We start from the raw sequence: 27,271 nt of genomic DNA, 5'->3' as shown, positions 1-27,271 counted from the left end.
CCTGCTGTAACATGTTCGCTAAAACTGGAGGCTCTGATTTCAACACAAGATTTTACTATGTTTACATTCCCTTGCCCTAAACTTGTTTATTTTTGTTATAATATACTTCAGCTTTTATCAGCTGCCAGGTTAACAATATTCTTGCCACAAAACAATTCACTATTACATAGGCAAAGCATAGTGATATATGCCTATGAATGAACCATGTCCACAACCTTAAAAAGGGGGGGAAAAAGCACATCAAAGTTGTTGCCTTTATATTAAGTGTGTCAAAGATTCAAGTATTTTTTAAATCTGAGCAAGAAACACCAGTTAAATCAGGTCTTGGCAAGATTTGGTGTAAATATAAATCTGAGCTGTCTTTCCCTGTTTTTTTTTTTTCTTTTAGAAAATGAGCATAGGTTTTATCTGCTGATACCATTATCATTTACAAGTCTTCAAAATCTGGTTATTTATGTGATTGTAAAAGGGCTATAGCTGTTTTTGTTATTACTTAAAAAATTGTTTTAATGTTTATTTTTGAGACAGACAGAGACAGAGACAGAGACAGAGTGTGAGCTGCGGAGGAACAGAAAGTGAGGGAGACACAGAATCTGAAGAAGGCTCAGCACAGAGCTATCAGCACAGAGTCTGATGTGGGACTTGAATTCATGCTGTGAGAACATGACCTGAGCCAGAGTTAGACTTTTATTTTTTTTTTATTTTTTATTTTTTTTATTTTTTATTTATTTCTAGGAGAGAGAGAGAGACAGTGTGAGGAGGGGAGGGTCAGAGAGAGAGGGAGTCACAGACTGAAACAGGCTCCAGGCTCTGAGCTGGCAGTCAGCACGAGCCCGACGCGGGGCTTGAACCCACGAACCGCGAGATCATGACCTAAGCGAAAGTCGGACGCTTAACCGACTAAGCCACCCAGGCGCCCCCAGAGTTAGACTTTTAACTGACTGAGCCACCCAGGGGCCCCTACGGCTGTTTTTCTTTAATGCTATGACAATTGTGCATGTCAAATCCAGTCTATTACATAATGTATACTTTAAAGATATTCTTCAAAATTTCAATCCTATTTAGTGAAGTTTTTAGAAGTCTTCCTCATTCCAAATTATTCAAGGTTTTATGTTCTAATTATATATTAATTACATTAAAAGGATAGAAATAGTAATAGTTTCTAAACAGGAAGAGAACAAATGACATACATATTTTTCAAAGTACATAGTTGCTCTGGAATACTCTTTTTTTACTTGATACTAGTGGGATCTTGTCCTATGATATAAGAAAATAAATAAGAAAAAAGTAGGACTCCATTCACTCAAAGGAGGAACCAGTGTTTTGTAATAAACTTGCTGATGCCACTAAATTGAAGTTAGTAATAATTCTGAGTCCATCAAATGTTTTTAAAAAAAATTTTTTTCCATGTTTTATTTATTTTTGAGAGAGAGAAAGAGAGAGACAGCATGAGCAGGGGAGGGTCAGAGAAAGAGGGAAACACAGAATCTGAAGACAGGTTCCAGGCTCTGAGCTATCAGCACAGAGCCCGACGCAGGGCTCGAACCCATGAACCGTGAGATGATGACCTGAGCCAAAGTCGGATGCTCAACCAACCCAGGCGCCCCATTAAAAAGTTTATAATGAAACAAATTAGTAATATAAGATTATAGGAAAACACTTAAACATCTTTAGAAAACAAATTTTTATATTAAAAATATTTTTAAATAAGTAATTTGTTAAAGATATAGCATTATTAACTCAGGCAGCATCTACCAGACATTTTTTAATTAGATATCTTACGCAATCAAAGTTAATTAACTTGCATGTCACTGAAAAACTATTCTGTGGTATTCATTTCCCACTAATTCTTACTAATTTTCCCATAAATTTAATTATATTTTCATCTTCTCAGCATGTAGGTGGACAGCCAAAGAGGGAGGAAAGAGTGGAAATGAGGTAAGAAAAGAAAAGCAAAAAGAGAGGGAGGAAGAAAATAGAAAAGAAAAACTTCAAAGAGACATTAAAAGAAAATAAGAGAGGGTATGGAAGAAAGAAGGGAAAGGGGAACCTAAAACAAATCTTACTACTAGTACTACCAATACTGTTGTTATTATTATTATTACTATTATATTGAACCAAGCCCCATCTCATCTCCTGCCAGAGTTCTGAAAGCCAAGTCAAGGGAGAGCAGGGCAGGGGATGAGGGAAGAATTTCTCAGCATTCGGTATACACAGTTTCACTTAATCTCCATTTTCAATTTTAACTCCTGATCTCCCCCAGGTTAAAAACTCTCTCTTTTAATCTTTCCAACCATCTGCCAGCATGGGAAAGGGCAGTTACTCAGTGTGATGAAATATGTGAGAACATCTTCAATAGTTTTCAACGAATCCTCCTTATTTCAGAGGCTTCTTGCCCCATTTCCAGACACATCACTAACACCTAGTTCCAGAAGTATCTAGGTCCAGATCTCGAGCCTTTTTAAAGATCCTGAAATTTAGACTGTACTAATTTTTTGGCTTTCTCCATTGCTGATGGAGATTTGGCATTTTCTAATCAGTTATCACTGTGGTGTTCAATCCACTGTCTTTACCTGGAAGGCTCACAATACATGCTATTTTCAAGTATCATTGGTATACTTGAAAAAAATAATATTAATGTTATACCATAGGCCACAGTGAAAGTTCAAGAAATTTTTAAAAAGTAGAAACTACAGGGGCACCTGGGTGGCTCAGTCGGTTGAGTGTCCGACTTTGGCTCAGGTTATGATCGCAGAGGTCGTGGGTTCGAGCCCCGCGTCAGGCTCTGTGCTGACAGCTCAGAGACTGGAGCCTGCTTCAGATTCTATGTCTCCGTCTCTCTCTACCTCTCCCCCACCCCACCACGCTCTGTCTCCCTCTCTCCTTCAAAAATAAATTAACATTAAAAAAATGTTTTTTTAATTTTTTAAAGTAGAAACTACAAACTATAAACTGCATTCTTCAACAATAAGGCAGTCAAACTAGAATATAACAAAAAGTTAAACAAGCCAAAAAAAATTCCAAATTTTAAAATACTCTGCCAAATAAGATTAAAAAGTACCATGACACATTATTTTTTAAATGACAAAAAAAAGTCCTAAATATCAAAACATATAATTAGAGGCAAATTCAGATTTAAACTCTTTCTTTATTAAAAAGAATAAAACCTCAAATCTCATACAAACCTTAGAAAATTAAAAAGCCAACAAAAGCAAAACTCTCAGTATAACAGGATAAAGAAAAACAACAAATCAATAAATTGTAAACTGAAAAAATACCAATAAATAAATTGTAAAAGCCATATTAAAAAATAAAACTACTTTGGGGATACCAGGGTGGCTTAGTCAGTTAAGCATCCCACTTCATCTCAGGTCATGATCTCACTGTTTGTGGGTTCAAGCCCCACATCCGGCTCTGTGCTGATGGCTCAGAGAGTGGAGTCTGCTTCTGATTCTGTGTCTCCTCCTCTCTCTGCCCCTCTCCTGCTTGTACTCTGTCTCTGTCTCTCTCCCTCCCTCTTTCTCTCTCTCAAAACTAAATAAACATTAAAATAAGTTTTTTTTAAAAAACTACTTTGGAAAACATATACACATATGAGAATGTTCTATAGTTAGGCTCTGCATGAGAAAATATTTAGGGGTGAAGTGTTATGGTGTCTGCAACTTAATTTTATGTGTTTCAGAAAATAAAACGATATCTACTACTTTCTCTAAGCAAACTACTTTTATTCTTTTTCTAAGCAAATGCAGCAAAACTGAATTTAAGTGATGAGAATATAGTACATAGCTGTTCATCGTACTATTCTTTCAACTTTCCCATTCATTTAAAATTTTTCAAAGTAAAAAACTGAAGAAAAATATGCAGACATTGGGGACATTTACAAATAAGTGCTTAACTAGAAGTAAGGATTTATAAAGCAATAAATATCAAGAAAATGTATGGTATTTAATTTCTTTACTTTCTTACCAGAAATGTAATGAATATGGTTTAACTGTCTTGCAGATTTCCTTTTCTAAAGTGCAATGAACCCAAGGAGTCCACAGTGTTCTAAGATAAAATGAAGATAAACATCAAGATTCCTGATATTGTGGTTCTTCAGAAAATATTATAATGAAAAATCATTTATTTTTAACATTTATTTATTTTTGAGAGACAGAGAGGGACAGAGCATGAGCAGGGGAGGGGCAGAGAGAGAGGGAGACACAGAATCTGAAGCAGGCTCCAGGCTCTGAGCTGTCAGCACAGAGCCTGAAGTGGGGTTTGAACTCAGGAAGAGCGAGATCAAGACCTAAGCCGAAGTCAGATGCTCAACCAACTGAGCAACCCAAGTGCCACTGAAAAGTCATTTTAAAAATCCTCACTTTAAAGGAGCCTGGGTGGCTCAGTCAGTTAGGCATCCAACTCTGGATTTCAGCCCAGGTCATATTCTCACAGTTCACGAGATCAAGCCCTGTGCTGGGATCTGGGCTGACAGCACAAAGCTTGCTTGGGATTCTCCCTCTCTCTTTCTTTCTCTCTCTGCCCCTTCCCAGGCCATGCTCTCTCTTTCACACAATAAACATTTTTTTAAAAAATCCTTACTTTAGGGGTGCCTGGATGGCTCAGTCAGTTGAGCATCCGACTCTTGATTTCAGCTCAGGTCATGATCCCAGGATCATGGGATCCAGCCCTGTGTTGGGCTCCACCCTGAGCATGAAGCCTGCTTGGGATTCTCTCTTTCACTTTCCTCTCTCTCTCCTCTGCTCCTCTTCCTCACTAGCATGCTCACTCTCTCTCTAAAATTAATAAATTTTTTAAAATCCTCACTTTATGTACCTTTGAAAAGTTAAAACAGAAAAAGTTAACTGAAAATACATAGCAGGTCTTCACTAACCATACTTTAAGGCCAAATACATTTTATAAAGTTTGGAAAATTCTGATAAGTTGCTGTGCTGACAGCAAAATACTTAATAAAGAAACCAAAACGACAAAAACAAATTATCTGAAACTAAACAGTCACAGCACAGTGCACCCTTTAAAAGATCCAGTGTGCATTACAATGCAGATCTATGTCTTTATCCTTAAACTTTATCCAACTTTGTTAATCACAAAAGATTTTTCAACTAGAATTGATTTGAAAATCAAAGCCTAAAACAAATGAAATATAATGAGTACATTTACATATGTAAGATACTAATAAACTGGATTCAGACATAAAAGTTAGCTTAGTTGCTACTTGAAAACATATACAGAGAAACATGGGTCTGATTTTATAGGCTCTTTTAGGAGTATATATAATAGGCCATGAAAGGCATATAATTCATTATGATATTGAATAGTATGACAGGTTAAATACACCAGGTAAGTAATTGTAAATTTTCCTTTAAACTATAATACATGTCCTCTCTTCTGGATAAATGCTTCCTACTACAAGTCTTAATGTGCCATATTTTATAGCTCTAGTAATTTCTTCTTAATAAAAAGTTCCGTCCCTTGATCTGCACCATTCTTAGCAACTACAACATTAACACTTGTTTTTGAAATATGTGAGGCAGTCAACATTAACCAAAGTGAAAGGAGACAGAGAATATTTTAGTATTTGATAAATATAAAAGTATTCTATTTATCTTTGTAAAATGCAAAATCCAATATTAACAGAAAATTAGAAAGAACTTCTACCTTAAAATAAGGGAAAACAGTAAGAAATAAAGGAAAATAACAAGACAGCCAATCAACAAGGCAGCTGTTCTATAATTACATTTAGAAATGTTCCGGAAAAAGTAGGCTAGAGGCCAAGTATGTTGCATCACACAAGAAATCTATCAGTGAGAAAAAAATAAGGCATGTTCTGAAAGCCTCATAGCTAACAAAAAATGGATTTGTGGTACATTATAAAATACTAATAGGCGCCCTTTGAAAATTACTTCAAAGTCTTTATTCTGGCAGGTTTATGCTTTAATATCTGGACACAGTTTAATTTTGTTGTGTAATGTCAAAATATACACTAGGCTAAGCATTTGTATAAATAGAGGACTCTTAACTCTGACTCTCATTCTGAGAAATTCGAGGAATTAAAATTTTTACTTTCAATATTATTCCATTAAGATTGTTTGAAAAGTTGGGTGCAAAATCAGTCAAATTCTTATAAAAGACACTGACTCACTATATATACATTTAAAATGGCTTTTAATTATTTCCAACTGATCTTCAGTTGGCAGTAGCTTTTATTATTCATACATTTGTACATTCATTCATTCCACAATTACTTATTGAGCACCTATGATTTGCCAGGTACTATTTTAAGAACTGGGGATACAGCAATAAACAAAATGAACAAAAGTTCCTTTCATTTTCTTATTCTTTTAGGTTTCTTGGCTCCTCCTTGGTTGTGCCAAAACCGTAATTATTTCCCAAATCCAGCCAGTCTTTTTTTAAATAAATTTTTTTCTAGACACAGGAGCACTCAGCTAGCACAGAGCTCTGGCTAAAGCCATGTGAGTAAGCTCTGAAGCATGGTATTGGAACAGAACTGATAAGGTCACTGGTTCACATGCTTGAAAGAAAGATGCTTGCTCTCCACCTCCTTCTTGCCTCCTTCACAAAGGCTATACATGGTATTGGCAATATTCAACCACACAGAATAAAAAATGTTAGGAAATGGAAAACAAACAAACAAACAAGGGTTGGAGGTTAGTGGGTGGGAAGGTAAAGAACCTTGACCCCTGGATGACTCTGGGGCAGAACAACCCTAAGCTGCCTACTAACTAGCTCAAACTTGGGAGAAAAGTTAAGTTTCTATAGTGGTTAAGTCACTGTTATTTGGTCCCTTAAAACAGCTGAACCAATAGGGATGTATAGGAGTCCACTTGTCATTTTGAGTATTATTTTAAAATATGAAAAATGATCCTTTATTTACCTGGTGTATATTTTCAAACTCCTCATAGAAGGCATTCTTGAACTACTCTGTGACATGATCACATAAATCACTGCTTTTTTTTTTATAAAATGCAACTCCTTCATATTTTATATGTATTTCCATTATTACACTTATCACACTTTCCTATAATTTGTTTCCATATTTATCTCACTACTAGGTGTCTTTCTTAAGAAAAAAGGTCTTATTCTTTTTTGTATCACATTGTGTCTGGCACAGAGTCAGTACTTAATATTTGTTAAATAAAATTTATACATTAAATTGGTTGTTTTTTGTTTTTATTTATTCAATTAGGTTATAAATAAACTATTAATTTTTCCTATTCAGAGAATAGAGTTCTCTGTTTCTCTAAGAAAAAATCAATAAATGGGGATTTTTTTTTTTATATAGGAAACAGTGAAAATCTCTAGTTCCTTATGGGTCAGAAAAATCAGTCCCAAACACTGGATAGAAAAGATCTTATTTTCAGTAATTAGCAAATGTCAGGGAATCTCAGTGTTTGTAAACACACTTCAATTTTACAAGGAATCAACATTCAATGACTATAGGTCTTGTCAATTTCATTTAGTAGGTACTAGTAGCAAAGCAAGTGAGGTGAGGTGAGTCAGACAGGATCCACATCAAAAGGAGTCATAGGAGCCCACACAGAAAAAAAAGAGTGGTAGAGAATCAGAGCAGGCCTAGAAAAGTGAGAAAAACAGAGCAAGAATGGGGAGAGGAGGGTACATGAGGAAACTCAGAATCTTTAAGAAGTAGAACAGAAGAAAACTATAACCAAAGAAGAAAACAATGGTAATGTTTACCTTGGAATTTTTAAGCTGTTAAAAGTATACACATACTCACATACACATGATATATAGTAATATATCACCTAACAAAACCGATAAAGTGATTACATTTAATAATATCTAATGCTGGTGAATGTGTGAGGCACCATAACACACCATTGGATGAATTATAGATCAGTGTTAACATTTTAGAGGGTAATTTAGCAATACCTATAATAAATTTTTGAATATACATTCTATTTCTAGAAATTTAACTTATGGGTATACTTGGAAAAAACCAGAAATATATATTTGTAGGAATGTCAGTAAAGTATTAATTTGTAAGAGAAAAAAATTGGGAATGATCTAAAGGTCCATTGATAGGGAACTGATTACTATACATGCACGCAAGGGAATACAATTCTACACAACATTAAAAAAAACATAGCAGATCTCTTTGCATCTTTGAAGATATCCATGCTATTTTAAGTGGAAAAGAAAGCTATGGAACAGTGTGTGTGACATAACATCTTGTATGTAAGTAAATTTTTCTAAGGGTGTTTACGCTATACCTTAACATTTCTAGAATGACAAAAAGATATTCTTTTAAGTTTATTTATTTGTTAATCTCTACACCCAACATCTCTACACCCAAGCTCAAACTCATGACTCCAAAGACCAAGAATTGCATGGTCTTCCAATTGAGCCAGACAGGTGCCCCAACAAAAAACTATTAATAAAATTCTAGAAGAAAACATCGCACGGAGAGGTGCTTTGGTGTTTCCTTTTTGTAAACTGTATTAAATTTAATGAAGTGTATATATTATTTTGAAAATCTTTAAATGCCAACAGAGTTGACAGAGTCCAGGCAATAGAATCATGACTATTATATTGCTTTTCTATATTATAAACTCATATAAATCTTTTTAAAATTATCTAAATTTAGAAGTTAATTAATCTGATACTAAACCACTGCTACTTAGAATATATACACTAGTGAGGTATATAATTATGTCTCAACATTTTAAAGAATCTACCTTAGTTTCATTTCTTTTTTGTGGAAAGAACTATAATTCTAAAAACAGTTAGGGCTCAGTTAAAGAAATGTGTTTTTTCTCCCATGAATCTTTATTTTTAGTTTTATGCTTTGAAATCTTTCCCTTAAATTTGATCACTTAGCAGCTTACTTTTATCCCAACCAACATATTCTTCACACTATGAGAAAAGTACACACAATATGATAGTAATATGACTGAAAAAAAAAATATTTCAATGATAACCTGTTGTTCTTGCATGATGTTCAACATATCATTTAAAAGGCAATTTCACTGATATGAGCATTTGATCTGATAGCATGCAGTCATAACCAATTTCATGAATATGCAAATTATAGGTACAAATGGTAGGAAAGATTAGGAAAGAAACTAATTTACCTGTAGTAACATTGCTGACAAGTGTTAGGTATTAGCTGGATATAAGAGCACTTCTACAGTTTTGATATACAAAGGCAGTATATTTTGATATACAAAATACTACTACTCAGTAGTAATTGAGTTCTAATACCCATGATACTAATCTTCAAGTCAGATAAATAAGAAAGATCTTTCAACTGATTATACTTAACACTTTAATACAGAAGGAAAACCAGCTTAAACTAATCAAGATCAATTTCATATTCCATCAATACTAGAACTGGATCTTGAAGCAATGTGGCAGTATAGACCCTTTGAGAATTGTAACAAGGGATATCAAAATGATTTAACTAAAGTAAGATAATCTCTCCTCTACAGGCAAATAGAAACACAAAAGTAATACATTTCACTCTCCCAAAAAACATCTTTCTAGATTAAGATCAGCAAACCTTTTTCTAAAGATACAGAATTTAAATATTTCAGGCTTTGTGGGCCACATAATAATCTCTGTAGCAAATTCTCTATTTTTTACCACCTCTTGAAGTTGTAAGGAGCATTCTTAGTCACAGGCTGTACAAAAACAGTCCACAACTGGATTTGTCCCATGGGCTATAGGGGACAACCCCTGCTCTAGACACCTTTCTTCCTTCTAGATACCAGAATGAGGAACTCTAATAGGCATGTGATGCTGTCAGTGCTCTTTCATCTGCATACTCCCTCTAAATCTAGTCCTCATATCACACGGGGGGCAAAAACGAACAAAAACCCTCACATCTTCAAAATTTCCAACTGTATTTCCAACATCACTCATGGAAATCTCAAACTTTTAAGAAAGATACATTACTTTGCTTAAAATTTATCTCTGAAAATTATAATAAAATTCATGTAATAGTTATTTTAGATACAATTGTAAACACATTTTTATTCCTTTTTAAGTAACTATAGGAGGTATATTTGACATACTGCATATTTTTATTCACCTAATTGAGTTATATTTTGCATATCATATTATTCACCATTTTTAAATTTACATTTCCAATGATTTTTTAGTAAGCTCATGAAGTTGTGCAACAATCACCACAAATCAGTTTATAAAACATCTTCATCACCCCAATATCACCCTCATGAACATGACTGTTAATGCCTATTTAACTGCTCCTGTCCCTGCCCACTCATCTACTTTTCATCTTTTCATATAAATGGTATCACATAGTATGTGGTTTCTATGTCTGATTTCTTTCACCGAGCATAATGCTTTTGTGATTCATCCACATCAGAGCACGTATCCATAGTTCAATTCTTTTTATTGCTAAACAGTATTCCATTGGATATGCTGCACGTTCTTAAAGTGTCCATTAACTTTTGACATATGTATATACTCAAGAACACATAATCAGTCAGGATAACAAACATGTCAGTCATCCCCCAAATTCCTTGTGCCCCATTTTAATCCCTCCTTCCCACCCCTCCCCATTCGCCAATGCTCAGAGAAACTACTGGTCTGCTTTCTGTCACTACACAAATTCGCATTTGCCAGGATTTTATATAAATAGAATCATACGGTGTGAACTCCTTTTTGTCTGGCTTCCTTCACTCAGTATAATCTTTTCTAAATTCATCCATGTTAAAGTATGTATCATTTTTTTATTACTAAAGAATATTCTATTATATAGATATAACAAAGATTGTTTGCACATTCACCTGTTAAGGGACATGTGGAATGTTCCCAGTTTTTAGCTATTACAAATAAATTTGTTATAAGCATTTGTTCAGAAGTCTTTGTATGGGGGTGCCTGGGTGGCTTAGTCAGTTGAGCATCTGACTTTGGCTCAGGTCATGATCTCACAGTTTGTGGGTTCGAGCCCCGTGTCAGGCTCTGTGCTGACAGCTCGGAGCCTGGAGCCTGCTTCCGATTCTGTGTCTCCCTCTCTCTCTCTGCCGCTACCCCGCTCATGCTCTCTCTCTCTCTCTCTCTCTCTCGAAAATAAACATTAAAAAGTCTTTGTATGAACATATGTTTTCATTTATTTTGTCCAGGGTAAATATTTAAAAGTGGATCATCTAGCAGGTGGCTATTAAATTTCTTAAACTGCCAAACAAACTGCCAAACTGTTTGCCAAAGAGGTTGTATCATTTCACACTACCACAGTAGTATAGTGTTCCAGTCTCTCCATACCCTTACCAATACTTGCTATGGTAAGTCTTGTTCGTTTTAATCATTGCAATGGATGTATAGTGATATCTCATTGTGGTTTTAATTTGTATTTCTATAACAACTAATAATGTTGAGCATCTTTTAGTGTGTTTGTCATCTGTTTGCTGTATGTTTGTCATACCCTGACAAGGTTCAAATCTTTTGCTGATTTTTATATTTTTATTTTTTAAAATGTTTATGTATTTATTTGAGAGAGAGTACAAGTGAAGGAGGGGCAGAGAGAGAGGGAGAGAGAGAATCCCAAGCAGACTCCGCACTGACAGCGCTACACGGGGCTCAATCCTATAACTGTGAGATCATGACCTGAGCAGAAATCAAGAGTAGGACGCTTAACTGACTGAGACACCCAGGCGCCTGTTTTGTTGATTTTTAAAACTGATTGTTTTATTATTGAGCTTTGGGAGCTTTTTATACATTGTAGATTTATTAGTTAGATGATTTGTAAATATTTCATACTAGTCTGTAATTTATCTTTTCATTCTCTTAACAGTGTCTTTTAAAGAGCAAACACTTAGTTTTTATACAGTGCAATTTATCCATTTCTTTTGTGGATCATGCTTTTCATGTCACATCTAAAAAAACCATTCCCTAACTCAACTTTTTCTTCCATAAATTTTATGGCTTTAGGCTTTACATTTAGGTCTTTGATACATTTGAATTAATTATATATGGAATGAAATAATGGGTCAAAATTCATTTTACTGTATACAGATACCCATTGTTCAGGTACTGTTTCTTAAGGAGACTAATGTTTCCCCGTTAAAAATGGCTTTGCAACTTGTTTAAAGTCAAGTGTCCATATATATGTTGTTTTGGTTTCTTGGGACTCTTGTTCAATCCATTATCATTTTGTCTTTTTTGATGTCAGTATCACGCTGTCTTAAATACTGTAGCTTTATAAATCTTGAAATCAGGTAGACTGCTAACTTTGCTCTTTGTCAAAGTTGTTTTGGCTATTCAAGATCCTTTGTATTTCCATATGCATTTTAGATCAGCTTCCCAGTATCTACAAAAAAAAGGCTAAATAGGATTTTGATGGAGAATGTGCTGAATCTATACATTACTTTGGGGACCTGACATCTTAACAATATTAGCTTTACTGATCCATAAACATAGTACACCTCATCATTTATTAGATCTTCTTTAATTTCCCTCAACTATGTTTTGAAACTTGCAGTATATGAATCTTTCACATCTTTGGTCAGATTTATCCCTAAGTATTTCCTAGTTTTTGGTATTAGTATAAACTATATTATTATTGAAATTTAATTTCTAATTGCCGCTGTTATATAGAAGCAAAATTGATTTTTATATATTTGTATTCTGCAACCTCACTTAACCTACTTCTTTGTTTTAGTTGCTAGATATCATCTGAGAATAATAACTAATTTACTTTTTCCTTTCCAATGAGATGCCTCTTTTTTGCCTGACTACACTGCCTAAAATCCTTAGGTCAATGCTGAACAGAAGCACTTCGTGTGGATATCCTTATCTTCCTCCTGGTCTTAGGAGGAAGAGTATTCAGTCTTTCACTACTAAGTATAATGTCAGCTGTTGGTTTTTCTTAGATGCCCTTTATCAGGTTGAGGACATTAACTTCTATTCCTAGTTTGCCGAGACTTTTTAATCAGGAATGAATGTTGGATTCTGTCAAATGCTTTCTCTGTATCTACTGAGATGGACAAACATTGAATGTCATCATTCCTAGGATAAACCCTTCTTGGTGATGACATGTTATCCTTTTTATATATTGCTAAGTCCTACTGGCTAAAATTTAGTTTATAATGTTGACATCTATGTTCATGAATGATATTAGAATGTCATTTTCTTTGCTTGGTTTTGCATTCAAGGTAATGGTGATTGTCTTAGGTAAAAGAGTAAATCAGGTCCCTGTTACTCTAAGTTAGCCAAAAATAGAAGTCTACTTTATAGTTACTATGCCATTATCTCAACTACTCCTTCCTATTTTAGAAAGTATGTGTTATTAATAACTTTTCTGCATTTAAGAGAAATGGAAAATGGGGGGAAAACTGAGGCTCAGGGAGCATGACAACACGATTCTAATCTGGAACTAGGATTTTGAATCCAGACAATATGAATTTAAAATCCACTCTCTTAATCTCCTACTATACTATAACATTTATATAATATTCAAAAAGATTCTTTTTAAACACAGAAATTAATTTTTCATTAAGAAAAAGCTTTCTATCTCTGAATGATACAAGTAGCCTGACCTGGAGCTCATGTAATCACTTAATCACAATGGTTATTTGTTGAGAAGAACGAATGCTAAGGTTTCTCATACACTGAGTCAAGATCCATATAAACTAGTCACTACTGAATATAGTGAAAACCTTAAGAAAAAGGAGGGATCCATATGGAAAGAAATAATCTTGTAGATGTCCAATAGTCTCCAAAAGTACAACCAAAACAGGAAAAATAATTGCTGCTACCATTTCAAATTTTTATTTAATCTTCAAAACCACACTGTGAAATAAATATTACTATATAAATTCTATAGGTCAGGAAATCTAGACACAACAACATTAAGAAACTTGTTTAAAGTCTGCCATCCTGTAAGTAGTAAGACAGGCATTCAAACCTAAGTCTTGGGGCACCTGGGTGGCTCAGTCGGTTAAGCATCCTACTTCAGCTCAGGTCATGATCTCACTCACAGTTCATGGGTTCGAGCCCCGCATTGGGCTCTGTGCTGACAGCTAGTTCAGAGCCTGAAGCCTGCTTCAGATTCTGCATTTCCCTCTCTCTCTCTCTCTGACCTTCCCCTGCTCATGCTCTCATTAAAAAAAAAAAAAAATACTTCTCTACAGCTCTAGAAAATCTTCATAAACTTGGCATTTTTTGTTGTTTACATTACAATGTTGTCATCCCAAACAAACAAGAAGCATTGACAAGGGCCTTTTGGAAATAAGGAAAGTGCAACATCAGATTCTAGCAGAGCACAATGTCACACAAATTAGTGCTAAGCTTTGATGGTAATGATGGCAATGAGGGGTTTCTCAATCCCTGGTGAGATTAAATCTGCTTTGCCCTCTTTCTAAAGCAAGTTTTCTTCCATAAAACGCTGAGTGCCTCTTCTCTACTTCTGATGATCTAGTGGGCATAGCTTAATTAGCTTAGACTACTATCTAAGACTACTAGCTATAATGCAGGATTCCTCTTTTTTTTTAGTTTGTTTTGTTTTTTTATTTTGAGAGAGAAAATGAGAGAGTAAGCAAGCAGGGGAGGGGCAGAGAGAGAAAGAGAAAGGGGGAGAGAGAAAATCCCAAGCAGGCACAGCGCCAGTGCAAAGCCCAGTGCTGGACTCGATCTCATGAACTGTGAAATCATCACCTAAGCCAAAATTAAGAGTCCAACATTTAACCAACTGAGCCACTCAGGCACCCCCTAGTGCAGAATTCCTCTTAAGAGCAGGATGGGAAGAGGAATAACAGCTATTCAAATAATCCCAGGCATGAGACAAGATGCTTCTAGATAAAAAGCCTGGACTCTTGCAAAGACTGCCAATGTTCAAATATCTTTTCTACCTTATCCTAGCTGTGAGAACTTGGAAAAATTATTTGATTTCTTGGGGCTTCCATGCCTTCATCTATAAAATGGGGATAATTTTTCCTCTCATAGTGTTGAAGATTAAAAAAAAAGAATATATGAAGAGTGTTTAGAATAGTGCCTGGCACTTGCTAGGCAGTTTTTAAATTTTATTATCAATATCACTATTATTCCTATGGTTACTGAACAGGAAAAAAATATTTTGAGATTCTTTAGCATAAAAGAAGATATTGGCAGGGCACCTGGGTGGCTCATTCAGTTGAGAATCCAACTCTTAGTTTTGGCTCAGGTCATGATCTCATGTTTCGTTAGTTCAAGCCCTGCATTGGGCTTCTGTGCTGTCAGTGTGGAGCTTGGCTGGGATTCTCTCTCCCCCTCTCTCTCTGCCTCTCCCCAACTCACTCACACTCACACACACACACACACACACATTCTTTCTCTTTCAAAATATATTTTTAAACTTAGAGAAAAGATATGAGCAAATAACTATATATCTAAAAACACAGTCCTATAAACTAGATATTATCTATAATAGAATCCTAGGGGTGCCTGGGTGGCTCAGTTGGTTAAGTGTCCAACTTTGGCTCAGGTTATGATCTCAAGGTCCATGAGTTCAAGCCCTGCGTCAGGCTCTGTGCTGATAGCTAGGAGCCTGGAGCCTGTTTCAGATTCTGTGTCCCCACTCTCTCTCTCTCTGCCCTGCCCCTGCTGGTGCTCTATCTCACTCTGTCTCTCAAAAATAAATAAATGTTTAAAAAATTTTTTTAATAAATAAGTAAACTTCATATGAATCTTTAATTATTTCAAAATAAAAGAAATCTTGTGTAGTGTTCCCTTCCAGGAAAAACAAAAACAAAAACAAAAAACCCAGTGTCCTACAAACAGCTTTGAAAATTGAGTTCCAGTGTCTTCTATATGTAGGCAAACAGTTTTTAAAACACAAGCAGGGATAATGAAAACAATTCATAAAAATAAAGCAAATTACTCAATTCCATTAAAGTAGTATTAAATACCCACAATGGGCTCAGCATTATGCAATGTCCCACAAGGGATATGCAAGATCTAATCCTACTCTTGGGGCGCCTGGGTGGCTTAGTTGGTTAAGCGTCCGACTTTCGCTTAGGTCATGATCTCGCAGTTTGTGGGTTCGAGTCCCGTGTCGGGCTCTGTGCTGACTGCCAGCTCGGAGCCTGGAGCCTGTTTCAGTCTGTGACTCCCTCTCTCTCTGACCCTCCCCTGCTCACGCTGTCTCTCTCTCTCTCTCCTAGAAATAAATTAAAAACATTAAAAAAATTTAAAAAAAATAAAAGATCTAATCCTACTCTCAATAAGCTTAAAATGTTTGAAAGCAAAAAAATACATACATAAAATATTCAAATGAGACAAAGTATAAGTAATTATCATTGAGTGGCACATGAAAGAATTTTCAAGTACTATTAAAACTTATGAGTTCAATCTCAAAAGAATAAAAGAATAAAAAATTATCTATCTATATATTTAATGCTATTCCTGATGCTGATGATAAGAATAAGTTTGAAGGACTTGTATATATGAAATTATTAGTCACTTAAACAATAAAAAATGGTAATTTAGTAATTTCCATTGTAACTTACTGTTGCTATTTTGGTCTTGAGAAAGTTCTCCCTTTCTTCATCTACCTTAATTTCATGTCCCGTTTTAAATAATTCAAGCATTTTGGGGATGTCACGGCCAATGGACTCTGGTTAGAAAGATTAAAAATCCAAAGTTATCACTACATATAAACAAGTAACAAAAATTACTGAATAAGAGAAACAAACATTCATCAAATATTAAGATATAGCAAATAAGTTGTGGCAGACAGACTTTAGAGTGGCCCCCATCATGCCCATTTCCTGGTGTTCATGCCCTTTCATGATTTCCACCCTGAGTGTAGATGGGAGCAGCAACTTGCTTCTAACCAAGAAACAGAATGCTTAAACTGTAATGCTCATCTTGAAGAAGACTTTTCTTTACTAGCTTTGAAGAAACAAGCTGCAATGTTGTAAGCTGACATCTGAAAAGGGCCACAAGACATGAAAATGCCCTCAATCTAGCAGCCTGCAAGGAACTGAATCCTGCCAAAAAGCCATATGAGTCCAAAAGCAGATCCTTCCCCAGTCAAGTCTCAGATGAAACCACAGCCCTGATATTTTGATTGAAGCTTTAAGAGACATTGAAGGAGAGGACCTAGCTTAGCTGTTCACATATTCCTAACATACAGAAACCATGAGAAAGTAAATGTGTGTTGTTTTAAGACATTAAACTTGTGATAATATTGCTGCATAGTAATAAATAACCAATAAGTATATGCAAGGATGATGCTTATCATACTTTAAAAACATTAAGGACAGATTAAAATAAAATCTATAAAATTTTCTATGATAAAAACGAACAGCACACTCTTGAAATCTTTTAAGAACCTTTTACCTACCAGGGCACCTAAGTGGCTCCTGTCCCCTTTCTCTCTCCTGTCCCTTCCTCTCCACAACTTGTGCTTTCTCTCTCTAAATAAATAAATAAACTTAAAAAAAAAAAATGATGGGAGATATTATAGCAAGTTTGTAAATTGGCCACAATAATTTAGGAACGTATGTCTAAGAAAACTGACAATGTAGTAGAGAGGAGGGAGGGGTGTGATCCATTTGTAGTGACAGGAAGGAAAGTGTGGTCATAGACTCAGGTTAGTCAACATAATTCTTGAGCTCTCACTGTGTGTAAAGCCCTACTCTTAAGAAAGAAGTTTAAGTAGAGATACAGATGATTTAATTGGGTGTCTTTTTTTTTGTATGCCACTATTCTTGCTGTTTATATTTCACTATTGGTCATACTATTTAGTACTAGTTACATCAGAATGTTATACTGAAAAAGTAGTTTTTCCATCTGCACATCCCTTTTCTCCCCCATCAATTACAACCAGATTTAAAGTTCCTCATGGATAATTGCTTTTATTAACAGTAAAATGTTCCTAAACAACTCCCCAGATGATCCTTGGAAGTTATGTATGCTGAAGATATACTGTGCTCTACAATAAGATCTTCATGTTGACTTATCATAGGAAGAATTATTGGAGACATATGATGGTGTGGGTTTTTTTGTAGTCATACATTTCTCATTATATTTATTATTCTTAAAATAATTCATATTTTCTATGTACAAAATTGAAACATAAAAAAACATGTATTTTTATGTATTAAATTTGAGTTAAGTGTTCATGCCAAAAGAATAGGAAGGTTCAGTTTATTTTTGATGTCTTCAGTGTGATCCTTTAAAAATTCTTAATTTTGGGGCACCTGGGTGGCTCAGTCAGTTGAGCGTCTGACTTCGGCTCAGGTCATGATTTCACAGTTCATGGGTTCAAGCCCCACGTCAGGCTCTGTGCTCACAGCGCAGAGCCTGGAGCCTGTCTTCAGATTCTGTGTCTCCCTCTTTCTGTGACCCTCCCCTTCTCACGCTGTTTCTCTCTCTCTCAAAAATAAATAAAACATTAAAAAAAACGAAAATTCTTAATTTTTACCTTGATTTCATTTTTCTCCTTTCTATATTCAGTTGCATTTCTTTTTCTACCATAATGGAGGACAGTGATATTAGAATCCAATAAATTGAATTTCAATTCTTAACTCTTTTTTCATGCCAGCTTCTAGAGCCATTTGAGTAATAATGTGCTGCCTCTAGACTATATCAGTCACTGTAATTATTATTTCTACTGCTAAATCTTGTGATTTTCCTAGTTCCTTTCTCTTTTTTATGGTCAAGCAGGTTAAGTGAATTTTACATAAAAGTAGATAAAAAGTGGAGTCCTGGGTGAGAGTCTACCTTGGTTCTTTGGGGCTAGAGTAAAACCTTATTTGGGAGGAGATTCAACATGGGAGAGAAGTAGGGGGACCCAAAGTTCCCTTGTCCCTCAAACACAGCAGTGCTGAGGCCAAAGGACTTTGAATTCCAAAAGTCCAGGCTGCAGAGTGACAAAGATGTCTTCAGGGATCCACGGGGACAACCTGGAGGGCCATAGGTGTGTGACTGCAAACTAAGAGAGATAAAAAGGACCGTGTAAAAAAGCACGGGTGAGAGGGATCCCCTTCTGTGGAGAGTTAAAAGGATGAGAAAGAGAGGCTGAGGAAGAGTAGGACTTTATCTGGACAAGAGAAAAATCACAGACTGGGACTGAGAAAGAGCCAATCTCTAACACTGGGGCTTTCTCTAGACAGGGGCCAGCTGCCCCGTTTGCACACCAGTGGGGAACAGAGCCAGCCCCCAGCTCAGTAACTCGTTCAGAGGAGCAGTCCTCAGTGAGAGAAAGTGATCCCCTCACTAGAGTGCTGTGGGAAGAAGGTATATGACTTTTCAAAGGCCAACCTGCCTGCAACAGCCAGCCAGAGGCCATATATCAGGATAGGGAGCAGCACTTCCCCGGAACTGAGGTGTACAGAGCAGGGCCCTTTTAGACAGCGAGTTTAAATCCCAGCCAGCACCAGGAAGGCACAGGGAGTCAGCAGAGTGGGACAAACCAGGTGCACTGCACTGTAAGATGGTGGGGAAAGGCTCTTGCCTGGGACACACAGACTGGGATCTTTTAAGACAGCGTGTTTTAAATCCCAGCCAAGAGCCAGGGGGGTGCAGGAGTTGGGCAGAGCGGGACAAACCGCCTAGTTCATGCCCGTGGCACTGGGAGGACAGCAAGAACAGAGTGGACTGGGGCACGGGGTCCGTGGAGGAGGGAATGGGGTATCGCCATTTTTCTCCCCATCACAAACAAGGTGGGGCTTCAGGGAATGGACAACAGGCCCACAGTGGATGGAGGTAGGACCTGCCTACACCAAACCACATACCCTCAGGCCTGGTAACTGCGTATCTACCAGAACAGAATTGACCCTGATGAATCAGACAGCCCCTCCTCCAGACCAGCACGGCCACTGGTTCCAAGGCACCCAGAGGTTTTGTATTTTCTGACTTAATNAACCCACAAACTGCGAGATCATGACCTGAGCAAAAGTCGGGTGCTCAACCGACTAAGCCACCCAGGCACCCCGATTTTCTGACTTAATTCTTGAACAATTCTTATTATATACATATTTTTTCCTCTTCCTTTCATCCTTCTTATTCCTTCCCTCCTCTAGTCTGGTTTTTCTGGTGTTGGTTTGTTTAAGCAGACATATTTAATCTATTCTCTTTATACCTGTCTATACCTCCTTCTTTATTTTCCCTTCTCTCTCTCTGGATTAAACCACAAGAGTTTCTCTGCCTGGTCAGGTTTCTTTTCTTTCCCCACCCTCCCTAGCCCCCACCTGTCATATCACTCTTTGTATGGGATAATGACTCTTCCATCAACCATGCCACCACCCCATTCTTTGCTGTAGCTGGTGTTTTGGGGGCTTTGTTGTTTTTGTTTATTTCTTTGTTTGTTTCGTTTTCTTTTCCAGGGCTACGTTTGGTGAACAAATCAAAGCATACTTGGTGGAGGGTCCAAAACATCACTATGAGTAGGGAGATAAAGTAACCACAGTCACAACAACAGAGAGCAAGTAACACTCTCCACAAAACACCACCTGAAGGGCCAGGCCCTGGGCAGTATATGACCCCTCTTTAATATAGTAGTGCTCACAGGTGCAAGGCACATAAGAAGCTTTTAAAACACATAAGAGACAGAAAACTAGCCAAAACGACAAAACAGAACAATTCTCCTCAAAAGAAATTCCAGGAAGAAATGACAACTAAAGAATTGATCAGAACAGATATAAACAATATAACTGAATGAGAATTTAGAATAATAGTTATAAGATCAATCCTTGGGCTTAAAAAAAAAAAAACCATAGAAGACAGCAGAGAATCTATTGCTACAGAGATGAAGGAACTGAAAAATAGTCATGATGAAATTTAAAATGCTGTAAATAAGGTGCAAAATAAACTAGAAGCAGTGACAGTGTAGAAGAGGCAAAGGAGAGAATAGGTGAAATAGCACCAGTCAGAGTGGCTAAAATGAGCAAATTAGAGGACTCTAGATGCTGGCAAGGATGTGGAGAAACGGGAACCCTCCTACACTGTTAGTGGGAATGTAAACTAGTGCAGCCCCTCTGGAAAACAGTGTGGACATTCCTCAAAAAATTAACACTAGAACTCCCCTATGACCCAGCAATAGCACTGCTAGGAATTGACCCAAGGGATACAGAAATGCTGATGCATAGGGGCACATGTACCCCAATGTTCATAGCAGCACTCTCAACAATAGCCAAAACATGGAAAGAGCCTAAGTGTCCATCAATGGACGAATGGATCAAGAAGATGTGGTTTATCTATACAGTGGAATACTACATGGCAATGAGGAAGAATGAAATCTGGCCAAGTGTAGCAACATGGATGGACCTTGAGGGTGTTATGCTGAGCGAAATAAGTCAGGCAAAGAAGGACAAATACCATATGTTTGCACATATAGGAGGATTAGGAGGAACTTAACGGAGGACCATGGGGGAGAAGAAGGGGAAAATAGTGGGGGAGAGGGAGAGCGGCAAACCATGAGAGACTCTTGAATGCTGAGAACAAACTGAGGACTGATGGGTGTGGGGGGGAGGGAGGTGATGGGCATGGAGGAGGGCACTTGTTGGGATGAGCACTGGGTGTTATATGGAAACTAACTTGACAATAAACTATTTGTATTTTAAAAAAAGAATAAGTGAAATAGAAGATAATATTATTGGAAAAGATGAAGCTGAGAAAAAGAGAGATAAAAAAAATTCTGGACCACAAGGGGATAGAGTGATTCAATGAAATGGAAAAATATCAGTATCATAGGAGTTCCATAAGAAGAAGAAGAGAGAGAAAGGGGCCGAAGGTGTACTTAAACAAATCATAGCTGAGAACTTCCCCAATCTGGGGAAGGAAAAAGACACTGAAATCCAAGAGGCACAGAGAACTCTCTTTAGATGTAACTTGAATCAATCTTTTGCATGACATATGGTGAAACTGGCATAATACAAAGACAAAGAGATAATTCTGAAAGCAGCTAGGGACAATGGGCCTTAACCTACAAGAGTAGACACAAGTAGCAGACCTATCTACCAAAACCTGGCAAGCCAGAAAGGAGTGGCAAGAAATTTTCAATGTGCTGTAAGAAAAATATGCAGCCAAGAATCCTTTATTCAGCAACCCTGTCATTAGGAATAGAAGGAGAGAGAAAGGGTTTCCCAAACAAAAACTGAAGGAATTCATCACCACTGAACCAGCCCTACAAGAGATCCTAAGGGAATAAGAACCATGTGATCCTGTCAATAGATGCAGGAAAAGCATGTGACAAAATACAGCATGCTTTCTTAATAAAATCCCTCAAGAAAGGTGGGATAGAAGGAACACACCTAAACATCATAAAAGCCATGTATGAAAAGTCCACAGCTAATATCATCCTCAATGGGGAAAAACTGAGAGTTTTCCCCCTGAGATCAGGAACATGACAGGATGTCCACTCTCACCACTGTTGTTTAACATAGTGTTGGAAATCCTAGCATCAGCAATCAGACAACAAACGGAAATTATAGGCATCAAAATTGGCGAAGAAGAAGTCAAACTTCCCCTTTTCACAGATGACACGATACTCTACATAGAAAACCCAAAAGTCTCCACTAAAAGATTGCTAGAACTGATACATGAATTCAGCAAAATCGCAGGGTATAAAATCAATGTACAGAAATCAGTTGGATTTCTATACACCAATAATGAAGCAACTGAAAGAGAAATTAAGAAATTGATCCCATTTACAACTGCACCAAGAACCATAAAATGCCTAGGAACAAACCTAATGAAAGACATAAAAGATCTGTATACTGAAAACTATAAAAAACTTATGAAGGAATCTGAAGAAGACACAAAGAAATGGAAAAGCATTCCATGCTCATGGATTGGAAGAAAAAATACTGTTAAAATGTGAATACTATCCAAAGCAATCTACATATTCAATGCAATCCCAATCAAAATTGCACCAGCATTCTTCACAAAGCTAGAACAACCAACCCCTAAAATTTATATGGACCCACAAAAGACTCTGAAGAGCCAAAGTAATATTGAAAAAGAAAACTAAAGCAGAAGGCATCACAATACCAGACTTTAAGCCTCTACTACAAAGCTGTAATCATCAAGACAGTATGGTATTGGCACAAACAGACACCTAGATCAATGGAATAGAATAAAGAACCCACAAATGTACGGCCAACTTATCTTTGACAAAGCAGGAAAGAGTATCCAATGGAAAACAGACAGTCTCTTTAGCAAATGGTGCTCGGTGAACTGGACAGCAACATGCAGAAGAATGAAACTAGGCTACTTTCTTACACCATACACAAAAATAAACTCAAAACGGATGAAAGACCTAAATGTAAGACAGGAAACCATCAAAACCCTAGAAGCGAAAGCAGGAAACAACCCCTTTGACCTCAGCCACAGCAATTTCTTGCTTGACACATCTCCAAAGGCAAAGGAATCAAGAGCAAAAATGAACTACTGAGACCTCATTAAGATAAAAAGACTTCTGCACTGCAAAGGAAATAATCAACAAAACTAAAAGGTAACCGACAAAATGGGAAAAGATATTTGCAAATGACATACTGGATAAAGGGCTAGTATACAAAATCTATCAAGAACTTCCCAAACTCAACACCCAAAAAACAAATAATCCAGTGAAGAAACGGGCAGAAAACAAGAATAGACACTTTTCCAAAGAAGACATCCAGGTGGCCAACAGACCAAGATGTTCAACATCACTTATCGTCAGGGAAATATAAATCAAAACCACACTGAGATACTACCTCACGCTGGTCAGAGTGGCTAAAATTAACTCAGAAAACAAAAGATGCTGGCGAGGATGCGGAGAAAAGAGAACCCTCTTGCAATGTTAGTGGAAATGCAAACTGGTGCAGCCACTCTGGAAAACAGTGTGGAGGGTCCTCAAGAAATTAAAAATAGAACTATCCTATGACCCAGCAATAGCACTAGTGGAAATTTATTCAAAGGATACAGGTGTGCTGATTCATAGGAGCACATGCACCCCAATGTTTATAGCAGTGCTTTCAATAATAGCCAAATTATGGAAAGAGCCTAAATGTCCATCGACTTGGATGAATGGATAAAGATGTGGTTTATATAGAGAAAGAATGAAATCATCCTATTTGCAGCAACCTGTATGGAACTGAAAGGTATTAAGCTAAGTGAAATAAGTCAAGTCAGAGGAAGACAGATAGCATGCTTTCATTCATATGTGGATGTTGAGAAACTTAACAGAAGACCATAGGAGAATGGAAGGTGAAAAAAAAATAGTTACAAACAGATAGGGAGAAAGGCAAACCATAAGAGACTCTTAAATACAGAGAACAATTTGAGGGTTGTTGGGGGTGAGGGAAAGGGGAAAATGGTTAATGGGCACTGAGGAGGGCACTTGCTGGGACGAGCAAAGGGGGTTGTGTGTAAGCGATATACACTGGGAATCTACCCCAAAATCCAAGAACACACTTTACACTGTATGTTAGCCAATTTGGCAATAAATTATATTAAAAACAGAAAAGAAAAGAAAGTGGATAAAAGTTCTTTTTTAATTAAGTTTATTTATTTATTCTTGAGAGAGAGAGAGCACAAGGCAGGCAGGGGCAGAGAGAGAGGGAGACACAGAATGTGAAGCAGGCTCCAGCCTCTGCACTGTCAGCTCAGAACCCAATGCAGGGCTAGAATTCATGAACTGTGAGATCATGACCTGAGCCAAAGTCAGACTGAGCCATCCAGGCACCTCTAAGATCTCCCATCTTAAAATAAAACAAGTCTACAACTTCATATTACCTTTCAGCAACCATCCAATACTTCCCTTACGAGTACAATTTTTCCAAAGAATTCAGTGAAGAAATGGGCAAAAGACATGAAGACACTTTTCCAAAAAGACATCCAGATGGCTAACAGACATAAGAAAAAATGTTCAACATCACTCATCATCAGGGAAATACAAATCAAAACCACAATGAGATACCACCTCACACTAGTTAAGACTGGCTAAAATTAACAACTCAGGCAATGGCAGATGTTGGTAAGGATGCAGAGAAAGAGGAACCCTTTTGCATTGCTGGTGGGAATACAAACTGGTGCAGCCACTCTGGAAAACGGTATGGAGATTTCTCAAAAAATTAAAAATAGAACTACTCTATGACACAGCAATTGCACTACTAGGTATTTATCCAAAGGCTGCAGTTGTGCTGTTTCGAAGGGGCACACGCACCCCAATGTTTTAACAGTGCTATCGACAGGAGCCAAAGAACGGAAAGAGCTGAAATATCCATCGACAGATGAAAGGATAAAGAAGATGTGGTACACACACACACACGCACACACACACACACACACACTGGAGTATTACTTGGCAATCAAAAAGAATGAAATCTTGCCATCTGCAACAATGTGGATGGAACTTGAGTGTACTATGCTAAGTGAAACTGGAGAAAGACAAATATATGACTTCATTCATATGTGGAATTTAAGTTACAAAATAAATGAACATAAGAGAAGGAAAGCAAAAATAAATAAAAACAGGGAGGGGGCAAAACATAAGAGACTCTTAAATACAGAGAATGAACTGAGAGCACTGGAAGGGTTGTGGGTGGAGAGACGGGCTAAATGGGCAAGAGGCATTAAGGAGGACACTTGTTAGGATGAGTACTGGGTGTTACATGTAGGGGATAAATCACTGGATTCTAGTCCTGAAATCATTATTCCGCTGTATGTTAACTAACTTGGATGTAAATTTGAAAAAAAAAAAAAAAAAGGGTTTAAGTTTTCAAAACAGCTGTCTCTTTCTCTATTTCCTCTACTATTTTCTCTTAAACCTACTTCAATCAGGTTATCATCATCCACAGAAAATAATACTGTCAAGGTCACCAATGACCTTCACAATGACAAATCCAATAATCATTTCTCAGCGCTCCTCTAACCTGACCTATCAAGAGCAGTTCAGAGTATATCTCTACTTTTCCTAAAATACCCTTACTTGTAGTCTGAAACACTACTCTCACTGGCTATTCCACTCAATTTTGTTGGCTCAGCCACCCTCACCTAAGTGATATACAAAGATTAAATTACCTCAGGGCTGAGTCATTTGACCTCTCTTTCTGTTCAATCACACTGGCTTTAATAAACACCATTTATCCACTGATAACCACCAAATTTATATATCTGGACACAACTTTTCTCATGATCTCCAATTATCTGCTTGATATCTCTATCTAAATGTAGGTAAGTAATTAGTAAGGAATACAAAAGGACAGATGTATGCTGAAAGGATGAACAAAGGGGCTCCTGGGTGGCTCACTCAGTTAATGGTCTGGCTTAGGCTCAGGCATGATCTCACGGCTTGTGGGTTCAAGCTCGTGTCTGTGCTCAGAGCCTGGGGCCTGCTTTGGATTCTGTGTCTCCCTCTCTCTGTCCCTCCTCCACTCATGCTCTGTCTCTGTCTCTCAAAAATAAATAATGTTTTAAAAACATTTAAAAAATGAACAAATTAATGAGTTCATAATTTTGAATCTGATATCATAGTGATGTTGTAAAGATGAATGTGAAAGAATACAGCTTAAGAGAAAATAGAAATAGTTCTGCATTAAAACATACTGATGTGAGGGTTCTGACAGAATACTGAAAAAAATATATATAGTGTTTATACAGTAAGAATAAGAAACCAGAACAAAAGTGATAGATTGGGGTTAATGATGCAGATTTGAGTTTTCAGGCCAATTTCATCCCAAAACAAAATCTTCTTCCTTTGACCTTACATATTCCTTTTTCTATCTCTTTGTCTTCTGTCCAAAGCTTGTTAATGTTAATTTGCATTTACCCAATGACCAAGATGCTGAGCATCATCTCAAGTGAATGGCCAACTGTAGATCTTATTTTATAAGCTGCCCTTTTTTTTTTTTTGCCCCTGTTTTAAAAGGTGGGTGGATAATCTTCTTACTGAGTTGTGAGAATTCTCTATATATTCTGGATATAAGTCCTTTGTCAGATATATATGTGGCAAATACTTTAACTTAATCAGTGACTTTTTGTTTTCTTAATGGTGTCTTTCAATGAGCAAAGTTTTTACTTTTTATAGTCCAATTTAGCAATTTCTTCTTCTATGGCTTATGCTTTTTGTGTCCTAAGAAGTCTTTGCCTAATCCAAGGCCATAAAAACTTTATTCTAGAAAACTTCTTCTAGAATTTCATGGCTTTAGCCCTTAGAATTAGATCTGTGATCCATTTTTAATTATTTTTTGTGTTTGATGTTAGGAAAGGGATTATCCTGAATTTCAGAACCATTCACTGAAAACTATTCATTTGCCATATAACCTTGGCACCTTTACCAAAAATCAGTGGTCCCTTAGGCTTG

At 36.8% G+C, this 27,271-nt stretch overlaps 1 protein-coding gene across 3 annotated transcripts in view; it reads right to left on the bottom strand.

Moving 5' to 3' along the window:
• MRPL1 (mitochondrial ribosomal protein L1) overlaps positions 1-27,271 on the bottom strand; it is a 137,488-nt gene that overhangs the window by 25,633 nt on the left and 84,584 nt on the right. For 2 of the 3 annotated variants that reach the window (XM_077770547.1, XM_077770548.1), the window contains one exon: positions 16,488-16,594. In XM_077770547.1, coding sequence (XP_077626673.1) covers positions 16,488-16,594 — 107 coding nt within the window. Of the gene's footprint in view, positions 1-3,966; positions 4,048-16,487; positions 16,595-27,271 lie in introns of all 3 variants that reach the window. The other variant, XM_077770549.1, reaches the window with a different exon arrangement.

This window comes from Crocuta crocuta, unplaced genomic scaffold (assembly GCF_008692635.1).
Source record: "Crocuta crocuta isolate KB4526 unplaced genomic scaffold, BGI_CrCroc_1.0 scaffold236, whole genome shotgun sequence".
NCBI classification, from domain to species: domain Eukaryota; kingdom Metazoa; phylum Chordata; class Mammalia; order Carnivora; family Hyaenidae; genus Crocuta; species Crocuta crocuta.
This window is presented reverse-complemented; position numbering and strand designations above follow the sequence as displayed.